Here is a 14,824-nt window from a genome sequence, read left to right as displayed (position 1 = left end):
CTACGAAGACCTACAAGACTTTTTAGAACTAACACCCAAAAAATATGTCCTTTTCATTATAGGGGACTGGAATGCAAAAGTAGGAAGTCAAGAAACACCTGGAGTAACAGGCAAATTTGGCCTTGGACTACAGAATGAAGCAGGGCAAAGGCTAATAGAGTTCTGCCAAGAGAACGCACTGGTCATAGCAAGCACCCTCTTCCAACAACACAAGAGAAGACTCTACACTTGGACATCACCAGATGGTCAACACCGAAATCAAATTGATTATAGTCAGACAAAGATGGAGAAGCTCTCTACAGTCAGCAAAAACAAGACCAGGAGCTGACTGTGGCTCAGATCATGAACTCCTTATCGCCAAATTCAGACTTTAACTGAAGAAAGTAGCAAAAACCACTAGACCATTCAGGTATGACCTAAATCAAACCCCTTATGACGATACAGTGGAAGGGAGAAATAGATTTAAGGGGCTAGATCTAACAGACAGAGTGTCTGATGAACTATGGATGGAGGTTCATGACATTGTACAGGAGACAAGGATCAAGACCAGTCCCAAGAAAAAATAGATGCAAAAAAGCAAAATGGCTGTCTGAGGAAGCCTTACAAATAGCTGTGAAAAGAAAAGCAAAAAGCAAAAGAGAAAAGGAAAGATATACCCATTTGAATGCAGAGTTCCAAAGAATAGCAAGGAGAGATAAGAAAGCCTTCCTCAGCAATCAATGCAAAGAAATAGAGGAAAACAACAGAATGGGAAAGACTAGAGATCTCTTCAGGAAAATTAGATATACCAAGGGAACATTTCATGCAAAGATGAGCACAGTAAAGGACAGAAATGGTATGGACCTAACAGAAGCAGACGATATTAAGAAGAGGTGGCAAGAATACACAGAAGAATTGTACAAAAAAGATCTTCATGACCCAGATAATCACGATGGTGTGATCACTGACCTAGAGCCAGACATCCTGGAATGTGAAGTCAAGTGAGCCTTAGGAACCATCACTACGAACAAAGCTAGTGGAGGTGACGGAATTCCAGTAGAGCCATTTCAAATCCTGAAAAATGATGCTGTGAAAGTGCTACACTCAATATGCCAGCAAATTTGGAAAACTCAGCAGTGGCCACAGGACTGGAAAAGGTCAGTTTTCATTCCAATCCCAAAGAAAGGCAATGCCAAAGAGTGCTCAAACTACCACACAATTGCACTCATCTTACACACTAGTAAGGTAATGCTTAAAATTCTCCAAGCCAGGCTTCAGCAATACATGAACTGTGAACTTCCAGATGTTCAAGCTGGTTTTAGAAAAGCAGAGGAACCAGAGATCAAATTGCCAACATCCACTGGATCATGGAAAAAGGAAGACAGTTCCAGAAAAACATCTATTTCTGCTTTATTGACTATGCTAAAGCCTTAGACTGTGTGGATCACCATAAACTATGGAAAATTCTGAAAGAGATGGGAATACCAGACCACCTGACCTGCCTCTTGAGAAACCTGTATGCAGGTCAGGAAGCAACAGTTAGAACTGGACATAGAACAACAAACTGGTTCCAAATAGGAAAAGGAGTACGTCAAGGCTGTAAATTGTCACCCTGCTTATTTAACTTCTATACAGAGTACATCATGAGGAATGCTGGGCTGGAAGAAGCACAAGCTGGAATCAAGACTGCTGGGAGAAATATCAATAACCTCAGATATGCAGATGACACCACCCTTATGGCAGGAAGTGAAGAGGAACTAAATAGCCTCTTGATGAAAGTGAAAAAGGACAGTGAAAAAGTTGGCTTAAAGCTCAACATTCAGAAAACGAAGATCATGGCATCCAGTCCCATCAATTCATGGCAAATAGATGGGGAAACAGTGGAAACAGTGTCAGACTTTATTTTTTTGGACTCCAAAATCACTGCAGATGGTGACTGTGGCCATGAAATTAAAAGATGCTTACTCCTTGGAAGGAAAGTTATGACCAACCTAGACAGCATATTAAAAAGCAGAGACATCATGTTGTCAACAAAGGTCCATCTAGTCAAGGCTATGGTCATGTATGGATGTGAGAGTTGGACTATAAAGACAGCTGAGTGCAGAAGAATTGATGCTTTTGAACTGTAGTGTTGGAGAAGACTCTTGAGAGTCCCTTGGACTGCAAGGAGAGCCAACCAGTCCATCCTAAAGGAGATCAGTCCTGGGTGTTCATTGGAAGGACTGATGTTGAAGCTGAAACTCCAATACTTTGGCTACCTGATGGGAAGAGCTGACTCATTGGAAAAGACCCTGATGCTGGGAAAGATTGAGGGCAGGAGGAGAAGGGGACGACAGAGGATGAGATGGTTGGATGCCATCACTGACTCAATGGACGTGGGTTTGGGTGGACTCTGGAAGTTGGTGATGGACAGGGAGGCCTGGTGTGCTGCGGTTCATGGGGTCGCAAAGAGTCGGACACGACTGAGCGACTGAACTGAACTGAATATGAATTTCTACTGCTACCCATGACATAATAACTAGTATTGGACTTATCCTCTCTCACATCCTGAACAATTCTTAATATAGACAAAATAGATAAGCCTACTGTTTTCAGGCACTGGACAACCAGCAGCATAAAACCAATCCTTGAAAGAAGGGGTATACATGAGGTGAACAGTCTCAGTAAGTAGAGGAGGCAAACTGGGTTGCTGAGGTGGCTGGAATTTGTAGGACAAAACACTATAGAGAAAGGAGTGGTGAGCGGTGAGACAGGGACAGAAATCTGCAGGGATACTCCCCTTGGGTCTCTGACCAAGGCCTGGGCCGTGACTACACAGTGTGAAACTCTATCAGACCTAACATACAGTGCCTGCTGCATGGTTGAGAGCTGAACAAAAACTAACAGAGGTCAAGGAGTGCTTGGAGCCAACCGGATCTCTGAGCCAGCCACAGTGCAGGGTCTTCACTGAGCATCAGACACATTCAAATGAGATGCTACAAGTCCTACTTTCAAAGTAGAGATCAAAGAAGAAGTAAAACTCTCACTATTTGCAGATGACATGATCCTCTACATAGAAAACCCTAAAGACTCCACCAGAAAATTACTAGAACTAATCAATGATTACAGTAAAGTTGCAGGATATAAAATCAACACACAGAAATCCCTTGCATTCCTATACACTAATAATGAGAAAACAGAAAGAGAAATTAAGGAAACAATTCCATTCACCATTGCAACGGAAAGAATAAAATACTTAGGAATATATCTACCTAAAGAAACTAAAGACCTATATATAGAAAACTATAAAACACTGGTGAAAGAAATCAAAGAGGACACTAATAGATGGAGAAATATACCATGTTCATGGATTGGAAGAATCAATATAGTGAAAATGAGTATACTACCCAAAGCAATTTATAGATTCAATGCAATCCCTATCAAGCTACCAACAGTATTCTTCACAGAGCTAGAACAAATAATTTCACAATTTGTATGGAAATACAAAAAACCTCGAATAGCCAAAGCGATCTTGAGAAAGAAAAATGGAACTGGAGGAATCAACCTACCTGACTTCAGGCTCTACTACAAAGCCACAGTTATCAAGACAGTATGGTATTGGCACAAAGACAGAAATATAGATCAATGGAACAAAATAGAAAGCCCAGAGATAAATCCACGCACATATGGACACCTTATCTTTGACAAAGGAGGCAAGAATATACAATGGATTAAAGACAATCTCTTTAACAAGTGGTGCTGGGAAATCTGGTCAACCACTTGTAAAAGAATGAAACTAGAACACTTTCTAACACCATATACAAAAATAAACTCAAAATGGATTAAAGATCTCAACGTAAGACCAGAAACTATAAAACTCCTAGAGGAGAACATAGGCAAAACACTCTCTGACATACATCACAGCAGGATCCTCTATGACCCACCTCCAAGAATATTGGAAATAAAAGCAAAAATAAACAAATGGGACCTAATTAAACTTAAAAGCTTCTGCACATCAAAGGAAACTATTAGCAAGGTGAAAAGACAGCCTTCAGAATGGGAGAAAATAATAGCAAATGAAGCAACTGACAAACAACTAATCTCAAAAATATACAAGCAACTCCTACAGCTCAACTCCAGAAAAATAAATGACCCAATCAAAAAATGGGCCAAAGATCTAAATAGACATTTCTCCAAAGAAGACATACAGATGGCTAACAAACACATGAAAAGATGCTCAACATCACTCATTATCAGAGAAATGCAAATCAAAACCACTATGAGATACCATTTCACACCAGTCAGAATGGCTGCGATCCAAAAGTCTACAAATAATAAATGCTGGAGAGGGTGTGGAGAAAAGGGAACCCTCTTACACTGTTGGTGGGAATGCAAACTAGTACAGCCACTATGGAGAACAGTGTGGAGATTCCTTAAAAAACTGGAAATAGAACTGCCTTATGATCCAGCAATCCCACTGCTGGGCATACACACTGAGGAAACCAGAAGGGAAAGAGACACGTGTACCCCAATGTTCATCGCAGCACTGTTTATAATAGCCAGGACATGGAAGCAACCTAGATGTCCATCAGCAGATGAATGGATAAGAAAGCTGTGGTACATATACACAATGGAGTATTACTCAGCCATTAAAAAGAATACATTTGAATCAGTTCTAATGAGGTGGATGAAACTGGAGCCTATTATACAGAGTGAAGTAAGCCAGAAGGAAAAACACCAATACAGTATACTAACGCATATATATGGAATTTAGAAAGATGGTAACGATAACCCTGTATACGAGACAGCAAAAGAGACACTGATGTATAGAACAGGCTTATGGACTCTGTGGGAGAGGGAGAGGGTGGGAAGATTTGGGAGAATGGCATTGAAACATGTGAAATGTCATGTATGAAACGAGATGCCAGTCCAGGTTCAATGCATGATGCTGGATGCTTGGGGCTGGTGCACTGGGACAACCCAGAGGGATGGTATGGAGAGGGAGGAGGGAGGAGGGTTCAGGATGGGGAACACATGAGAAATAAAGGAATAAAAAATTAAAAAAAAAAAATATCCTCTGATAAAACATAATGGAAAATAATACATATGTGTATAACTGAATCACTTTGCTGTATTGCAGAAATTAACACTATAAATCAAGTATATTGCAGTTACAATAAAGAAGCAATACTCTCTCCCAGGGCAGTTGTGAGGATCAAGAAAGTATTTGCAAAAATCCCTAATTTAGCCCTGTTTTGGTCTCAACTATTTAAATGCATGTCTATATAAACATATCCGTATATATGTGTATGTGTGTGTGTGTATATATATAAAACCCAGGATGAATATGAATATGTATGTATACTGCCCCTCATGTACTACCACGAATGTAAGCTTTTCCTCACAAATTCCATGACCACAGTTTCCCACTCACAAAACAGAACACGAGAATATGTATTCTCTGTAACATAATAGAAAAATGTACAACTATCAATATTATTACTAACTTTACAACAAGGGCACTGAAACTTCTCTTAGGCTCCCTTAGTCGTGTGGAACATAGACCAAGGGTATCTCCCAGCCTTGCAAATAGCTGAGAAGAGAAAAACAAAGAAGGGGAAGGCCGAGTTCCAAAGAATAGCACAGAGAAAAAAAGGAAAAAAAAAAAAACAAAGTAGAGATCACAGCTCAGAGTCAAAGGCCGTGTCCTCAAATAACAAATTCAACACTTACCTGCCCTTCTTCTCCTCTCAAACATCACTGTAATGATCTCTTTTTTTTTCATGCTCTCTTTTTAATATTCTAAAAATATTTATTTTTTAAATAGATATTTTATAAAATTACCTTATGAAATTTTGAAACCAACATTCAAAACGTTTTCAAAAGGTTATGTAAGGGAAAGACACCTTTCTATCGCTGCCCTCAGTCTTCTTCCACAGAAACAAACCCAATTACCAGTTTCGATCAGCACTAACCAACAGGATTTTCTGCAGTGATGGAAATGTCCCATACCCACGCTGATACAATAGCCAGGAGCCACGGCGACTGCTAACTACTTGACGCGTGGCTAGTATGACCGAGGAAGTGGAAGTGTAGTTTCACTCAGTGTAAGTAAACTAAAACACATTCAGTCGTGTCTGACTCTTTGCGACCCCATGGACTGTAGCCCACCAGGCTTCTCTGTCCATGGGATTCTCCAGGCAAGAATCTTGGAGTGGGTTGCCATTTCTGCTATCTTCTCCAGCAGCTCTTCCCAACCCAGGGATCGAACCCGGGTCTCCCGCATTGTGGGCAGACACTTTAACCCCTGAGCCACCAGGGAAGCCCGTTACTCAGTTTACTGAATTTAAACAGGTACATGTGATCAGCGGCTAGTGTATTGGGCAGTGCACATCTAGAGAATCCTCTGAGACCAGCAGTCTTCTAGGTTGGCTACACAATACAGTCACTTATGAAGCTGCATCTCACATCAGATCACAATAAATGTCTCTGGAGTGGGACTCAGACATGGGTCATTACTTTTTTTTTACCTTACCATGATTCCAGTATATGGCCAAGGTAGAAGTCTTCTGTTCTAGAAAATCACTTATTTTTTAAATAGAGTAGCTCTACCTAAAGTCTAGTCAAGGTTATGGTTTTTCCAGTGGTCACGTATGGATGTGAGAGCTGGACTATGAAGAAAGTTGAGCGCCAAAGAATTGATGCTTCTGAACTGTGGTGTTGGAGAAGACTCTTTGAGAGTCCCTTTGACTGCAAGGAGATCCAACCAGTTCATTCTGAAGGAGATCAGCCCTGGGATTTCTTTGGAAGGAACGATGCTAAAGCTGAAACTCCAGGACTTTGGCCACCTCATGCGAAGAGTTGACTCATTGGAAAAGACTCTGATGCTGGGAGGGATTGGGGGTAGGAGGAGAAGGGGATGACAGAGGATGAGATGGCTGGATGGCATCACTGACTTGATGGACGTGAGTCTCAGTGAACTCCGGGAGTTGGTGATGGACAGGGAGGCCTAGCGTGCTGCAATTCATGGGGTCGCAAAGAGTCGGACACGACTGAGCGACTGAACTGAACTGAACTGACAAATCTCAGCATAGTATATCTTCTATGTATATAGTGTGTCTGGAGAATAGATATCTGGGAAATGGATATCATAGTGTATCTGGGGAAAAGAGACAGGATTGGGATCTGGAGGGGACAAAGGGAGGCTTCAATTTATCGGTTATGTCTTTTTCCTTTAACAATAATACCAATAACAGAAATATCTGAAACAAATGTGGCAAGATGTTACATCATTTTTTTGTTTTTTAATTTTTAGAGGCAGTAGATCCTTGACTATTCATTATATTATTCTCTATGCTTTTCTGTATGTTTGAAACGTTTCTAAATCTAAACTACAAGACTCCTGTAAAATCTTGTGACTAGCTCCAAACCAACATGAAAAACAAACCAAGCCCATTAAGATCTGGCTCCCTGCCTCTGGAAGCTGAGAGGCTGGAGCAGCAGGCATCACGCTGAGCACAGGCGTGTGCGACACCCCCGGGGCCGCTGCAGAGCTGCATCTTAGGGCGGCTCAGCAGTGCTCTGCTGTGGTCTCTAGTGCAGCCCTGGCTGTCGTGAACAAAACCGCCACCCACACCTAAGAGTCGGCTTTTAATTTACAAGGATATGCTCTTTTCTCCACTTCCCTCTGTGGGGTTACTGCTCTGTAGTCTTTAGGGACTCCACATACACACCAGAACTTGTACTGGTATAAAGAATTATTACATAGATTACTTCAGGGAGAAAAGACAATACTCAATAAAAGGAGTGACAAGGAGATAAAAATATGTTTCTAATGATATAAACACTCGGGGCCATAACAGTGGCGGTTGGGACTGATAAATGCAGCACAGGCTGCACACCAGGCACTACTCTTGGTGGCGGTGGTTTAGTTGCTCAGTTGTGTCTGACTCCCTGCAACCCCATGGACTGTAGCCGCCAGCCTCCTCTGTCTATGGGATTTCCCAGGCAAAAGTACTGGAGTGGATTGCCATTTCCTTATGCAGGGGATCTTCCCAATCAAGGGATCGAACCTTTGTCTCCTGCTTGGCAGGGGGATTCTTTACCACCAAGCCTCTTGTGGTGCTTTGCATTTAAACCTCACATCCACCCTGTGAGGTTGAAACTGTTACCATCCTATCTCACTGATAAGGATAAGGGCAAATAAATGGTCACATGCCTTTGAAAATACAGAGCCAAGGGTTTGAAGCCAGCAGTTTGACTCTAGAGACCACTGCCCCGCCGCTAAGCATATTCTGGAAATTCAACCATACACATTCATTGGGACCTTGGATGTGCAAGGCATGAGCATACTGCACGCTCAAGGCACAAAGACACAGCACAGCTTTCCTTTGTGTTTGCTCTGACGGACTGTACGGCTCAGAGTTTCTTTTCACCAGTGACTGTATTAAAATAGTCTTTATACTCAAAATACTTCTGTAAAAGCACCAACAGTCCAGAGATTCAAAATTAATCCAGAAGACTTCTGGTTCCTGGGTCTGCATATACGGAGCTTAGAAGTTGCCACTCTAGCCTAACAACAAGGAAACAGCTAAAACAGGCGGAAAAATCAACAGCTCTTCTGGGTCCATAAGAAAGAGGAAGACACAGGGCAAATTGCAACCATCATATAAGAGAGACAGGCAAATACAGGGAGTCTTGGCTTACAGGAGAGACTAGTGAACAGAAACCGCCACAGAAGCCAGTGTCAGGGCAGGGAAATCTGAACTGTACCTGGTTAATTGCCAGAGGTTCAGTATGGATAGCTCAGAGTTAAAACTCTAGGGGGCCCAGTCACATAGGGGGCTCCCACAAAGTTAGGGAATTTACTCCAGGAGTTCAAGTAGATTCCCAGGTAAATAGTGGAGAAAACCCCCTGAGGGTTGGGGGAGGGCAAAAGGAAACAAAGCATTCTGTTCCTAATAAAGTCTGCTCTTTGCAGAAACCAATTAAACAGCACCTAACTTGCTAGGGCATTATCAGAGTCTAAGTGACCTACCGAAGGAAAATACCCAACTCTAGCTCCCTCGAGCCACCCTGTCCCACCTGAGAGGGGAAGGAAAAAACTGAGAAGCCCTTGTGAAGTTCAGAATCCAGAGGCACAGGCTCACTGAAAGGCTGAGAGCCAACCGCAGAACAAGAGAGAGCGTCCCCTCCCCACAGCTCACCAGCAGGGCTGCGCCCCTGGCGTGTGTGCCACGCTGAGGCATCAAGAAAACCCACAAGGCACACTGAAAGGCACGGAACGCTCTGCGAGCTTCAGAACAGACATGGCAGGAATGGCGGGGCTATCAGCCCGGGAACGCAAAAGAACTGCAAGTACGACGCTAAGAACTCCATCAGATAAAGTAGACAGCAAGCAAGAATAGATGGGCAATCAAAGTACAGAGATAGAAATCCTAGAAAGAATAAAAAAGAAATACTAGAGATCAAAAACACTGTAACAGAGATGAAGAATGCCTCTGATGGGATTATTAGTAGACTGGACAAAACTGAGGAAAGAAGCTCTGAGTTAAAGGATTTATTGATAGCATCCTCAAAAACAGAAAAGCAAACAGGACAAAGACTGGAAAAAAACAGAACCAAATACCTAAGACAACTATAAAAAGTGTAACGAGAATACCAGAAGGAGAAGAGAGAAAAGAACAGAAGAAATATCTGACATATAATGACAGAATTTCTGCCAAATTAATGTCAAACACGAAACTACAGATCCAGGAAGCTCAGAGAACACAGAGCAAGATAAATGCCCAAACACACAAACAAAAAGACTACTTCACAGCATATCATTTTCAAATTACAGAAAATCAAAGATAAAGAAAAACTAACCCACTGGTGCACTTTGGTGGGAACATAAACTGGCGCAGCCACGTGGGAAACAGTGGCGGCTTCTCAACACCAAGAGCAGAGCTCGCAGGTGACCCAGCAGCGCACTCCAGGGCAGACACACAAACAGCAGAACCACGGACTGAAGAGAGACATGCACCCTAACGTTCACAGCAGCATTATTCACAAGTGCCAAGATACGGAAGCAGCCTAAGCGTCCAAAACCAGATGACAGACAGAGAAGATGTGGAGCGCGCGTGCACACACACACACACACACACACACACACGCAGGAACACTACTCAGCGTGAAAAAGAGTGAACGTTTTGCATCCGCAGCAACGTGGATGGACTTGGAGGGCACCAAATGAAGCCAGAGAAAGAGAAATACTGGGTGATGTCACTTACATGTGGGATATAAAAATTACAACAAACCAGTGACGAAAACAAAAAAGAAGCAGAGAAGCAGACTCAGAGATACAGAGAACACTCTAGTGGTCACCAGTGGGGACAGGGAAGAAAGGGGGCATACCAGGGTAGGTGGGACAAGATAGCTATTTTATGGAATTATATGCAATCATGTGGGTGAAACTTATGAAAATTATAAAGCACTATAGAATTTAAAGAACCTTTCATTTAATTTTTAAAAAGTAAGCACAATATAAAGAGATTAATCAACCTAAACCTCAGTGAATCTAGGACTAGGGTAAGTACTGCAAAAATTCAGAAGAATACATGGTCCTTGCCCTCAATATTTCTTTAACATCTAAGCCAGTGGTTCTAAAACATTGGCAAAGACCAAAACCACCTGGAGAGCTTGTTAAAATGCAGACTGTTCGGCTACATTCCAAGAATTTCTTATGCTGTCCGTCTGGAATGGGACCTAAGAATATGTGTTTCTATTAAATAAGTTCCTGGGTAAGGCTGACACTGCTGGTTCAAGAACCAACTTTAAGAATCACTGGATTACTTCATGGCCTTACAAAAAAAACATGCTCATCCTTACTCCTTATTTATCAACTCATGTTCTTGCTCTTGCCCTGAACTTTACTTGGAGGGAATACACTGTGAACTGGCAACTCAAAAGAATACAGATATGAAAGAATTTGAGAAGACGGTGAAACTATGCAAAGGAAAGGACTAACTGCTTTTGCCTTAAGAGTCAAACATATTTGAACTTTTTCTTGATGGCTCAGAGTTATTGTTCATGATAGTCATGCTGTGTTCAAGCTACTTATGTTTATTAAAAGTATAAGTAGTTTATTTCTTTCAAGCTAAATGTTCCTAGATTGCAGTGCTGTTGATATTCATTCATTCATTTGGACCTTAGACACTCAGCAATTTCAGCCACAAACAATGAGCTAAAACTACAGAAATAATCACGGAGATTGCAAAGGAATGAAAACAGCAAAGAAGAACCAAAGATATGCTGTTACTTCCTATTTTTCATAATAAACTGGAGTCAGCATGGAAGGGTATCTACGATAGCTAAGAAACAAACATAGGAATGGTAAGGAAACAGAGAGACATGAAAAAACTGCATGGGATTAGGGCAGCAGCAGTGACACAGACCAAACAGAAAGAAAGCAGCAGACATACTAATGAAGAGACATACACTGAGCAGAAGTGGCCGTAAGAGAAGGAAAAAAGTGAATAAGCTACTTAAATTGTAGGGTGATTAACTGAAAAGACATGCCAAGTCCTAAAAACCTATATAAGGGTTTTATTCTGCCATATTAAAGAATACCAACACCACCACAACCTGGGAACATTTAGCCTGAAGGAAAGAAACCACATATACTTTTAGTAAACATAAGCAGCTTGAACACATAGCATAACTGTCATGAGCAATAACTCTTGAGTCATCAAGAAAAAGTTCAAATATGTTTGACTCTTCAGGCAAAAACAAGTATTTTATACACTTTAGCAAAATTTTCCATAAAAATTATATCTAAAACAATTATATTCTGGGAATTAATAGGTAGTTAGTTAACTAAAAATAGTGGTCCCCAAGATACATATGACTTTTCTCAGATGTTACTCAAAAAAACAACAGTCACATGAAAAATAAGATGATTGCTTCAGTTAAAATCTAGTAACTTTTACTTACCAACAGGAACATCTTCAGCTTTTGCAAGGTCATTCTCTTCTATTCCAGGCATGCCTGCATCACCACCTCGTTTGATTTGTTCTGCTCAAGTAATAAAAACATAATTCTGTATTTTTCCTTACATACAATGAAGGAATGTAACAATCAGTTTGTAAAGCAACGGGCCACATCGAATGAGTATCTATAAATCTTTCTATGATACAGCTATAACTCTATAGACTTATTATTTTTTTCTTCTCTGTTAAAGGATTCAAATTTGAAACAGATACCTAAACATAATGGAAGAAAAATCAAACAATATTCTTTATGAATGAAAATGTTCACTTCAAAGTGAGAAGAAGTCAATCCCCTCTTAACACAAAATAATAGTAATACCTTTCCCATGTGGAATATGATGGCTTGAGGGTTCTTCATTCTTGCCTGCACCGTTCTCAGCAACTTCTGGAATGTTTTTAGGCACTGCATGATTGTCCGTATCCAATTCATTTCCACCTTTTGATTCAAACTTGTGGGCCTCTTGCTGTGAGATTAAGATTTGCTAACAGTAAGTATTTTTCAGCTCAAAATGTTAAACTATTGACACAACTAAATATTAGTTGTGTTAATTAAATATTCTGAAACAGTTCATTTTTTTTGAAATACATACCATGGGTCCAAATTCCAAATACTTAATATTTTGAAACAGTTCATTTTATTAACTAAATGTTAATATTTAGTTAATATTAACTAAATATTCTGAAACAGTTCATTTTTTTGACTAAATATTTTGAAATAAACTAAATATTCTGAAATACATACCATGGGTCCAAATTCCAAACACTTAAGAGATATGGGATGTAATATTATTTTTTTGTTCAGTTTTTATACCTAACATGAAGTCAAAGAATAAGTTTTTTTTTTTTTAAGTCTCTAATTACAACAAATGGCCTAGAATGTTAGGCAGAGGTAATGCCCTTTGGCTATGCTGAGGGAGTGACTCAGTCAGAAGAGTCTTGCTGAGCGCTGGCTGCAGAGGCCTGGGGGAGCATGGGTTCTGTACGGCATGTTTTAACCAAGCAGGAGGGCAGACAGCAGGAGGCCGGCACCCAGGGACCCCTCAAGTGCGATCGATGGCTGTCGACACTGGCAGGTTCTTCTCCCAGCAGAAACAGCAAGGTGGAAAACAGGCAAAGTCTTGCCAGGTGCACCGGCCACTCAAGCACAGAAGGATGGCAGAACAGTACACAAGCCAGTGCTCCCTGTAACCTACCTCACCTGACCATATCGCCTTCTGGGAAACCTGAATCTTCAGTTTATGATTGCTGCTGCTGCTGCTGCTGCTGCTAAGTCGCTTCAGTTGTGTCCGACTCTGTGTGACCCCATAGACGGCAGCCCACCAGGCTCCCCCGTCCCTGGGGTGTTCCAGGCAAGAACACTGGAGTGGGTTGCCATTTCCTTCTCCAATGCATGAAAGTGAAAAGTTGAAGTGAAGTGGTCGGTCATGTTCGACTCTTCGCGACCCCATGGACTGCAGCCTATCAGGCTCCTCCGTCCATGGGATTTTCCAGGCAACAGTACTGGAGTTGGGTGCAGGTTATGATTAAGCCTGATTCAATCCTGTGGGTCCCAGTTTTCTCTTAACTGGTTGAGCTGTCTCACGGAAAACTGGGAGAGGGACGGAATCAAGTACACACGCTTGGGTTGCCATATTAATATTTAATGCATAATAATATTAGCGTTAAATGCTTTGCCAACTCTAAAACGCTATGCAATGTAATCACTGGTAACATTATAAAAAAACAACAGTACTACAAGATCTACAGGAACTCTAGAAACATAGGAGCCAAACGGTAAGAATTTGTCATAATAAAGAAGAATGGGCACTTTGACCATCAAGTGTAGGTATTCCAGTGTACCAGGCAATACTTCTGCCATGTCTCCTAGTTTGCAACTTGTTTTCAAGCCTGTCCTCTAGTACAGATAAATGAATAGTTTTAAGGAAAACAAAATAAAACTGAGGCTTAAAGAAGTTATATAGTTTGTTCAAGATTACAAAGCTGGAGAAGTATGGAAAGGGATTCAAACCATCTTTCTTACTCCCACAGGATTTGGGAACTTGATAAGCTATAGCCAATTTTCAGAGCTTAACTGCTGATGTGTGAAATGATAAACTGAAATTTCTGAACATATCGGTATAAAGGCCAAAGGTGAGAAAATCTGTGAGGTACACAACCTAAGCCATCCTGCATCTCTGTGCATTTTCGCTATAATGCCACATTATAAGGCAACTTCCATAGTAAGTACTCCACAGCTTTATGATATGGATAAAGCAAAGAAACAAAACTTAAAAGTCAACAAACCACTCGTCCAAAATACTTCTCCGTTTAAAACAATTAGCAAAGATATTGTCCTTTGATTCATTATTAATGCAATAGTTTTCTGTGAATGGACAATAATAAATACAATTAATAAAATAGGATGGCTTTCTAAATTCAATATTGTTGATTTGGTAAAGGGGCCACCTAGTTCTTTTTTAAATATAGTTTTTACTCTGAAATAATTTAAATTTATAGAAAAGTAATTACCAATCACTCAATTTCCCTTAGTGTTAACATCACATTAGCATGATACATTTGCAAAACTAAGAAAACAACATTAGTACATTATTAACTAAACTCCAGCCTTTATTTAGATTTCACTACTTTTTCCATTAAGGCCTTTTTCCGTTCCAGCATCCAATCCAGGATATTATACTGCATTTATTTAATTAATTTATTTACTTACATTTTTACTACATTACATTTAAATACTCAGGTCTTCTTAAGTCTTCTCTGTGCTCAGTCGTGTCCAACTTTTTGCGACCCCAGGGACTGTAACCTGCCAGGCACCTCTGTCCAGGGGATTTCCCAAGCAA

General features: G+C 40.8%; 1 protein-coding gene across 2 annotated transcripts in view; it reads right to left on the bottom strand.

Annotated features, from left to right (window-relative positions):
• Positions 1 to 14,824, bottom strand: part of GOLM2 (golgi membrane protein 2) — an 88,505-nt gene that overhangs the window by 31,109 nt on the left and 42,572 nt on the right. For both annotated transcript variants that reach the window (XM_005212214.5, NM_001081737.2), the window contains exons 5-6: positions 12,307 to 12,451; positions 11,932 to 12,012 (exon numbers count right to left, since the gene is read on the bottom strand). In XM_005212214.5, coding sequence (XP_005212271.1) covers positions 11,932 to 12,012; positions 12,307 to 12,451 — 226 coding nt within the window. The remainder of the gene's footprint in view (positions 1 to 11,931; positions 12,013 to 12,306; positions 12,452 to 14,824) is intronic.

The sequence above is a fragment of the Bos taurus genome, chromosome 10, assembly GCF_002263795.3.
Source record: "Bos taurus isolate L1 Dominette 01449 registration number 42190680 breed Hereford chromosome 10, ARS-UCD2.0, whole genome shotgun sequence".
NCBI classification, from domain to species: domain Eukaryota; kingdom Metazoa; phylum Chordata; class Mammalia; order Artiodactyla; family Bovidae; genus Bos; species Bos taurus.
The sequence above is the reverse complement of the archived record's forward strand: the minus strand, read 5'-3'. Positions and strand labels throughout refer to the sequence as shown.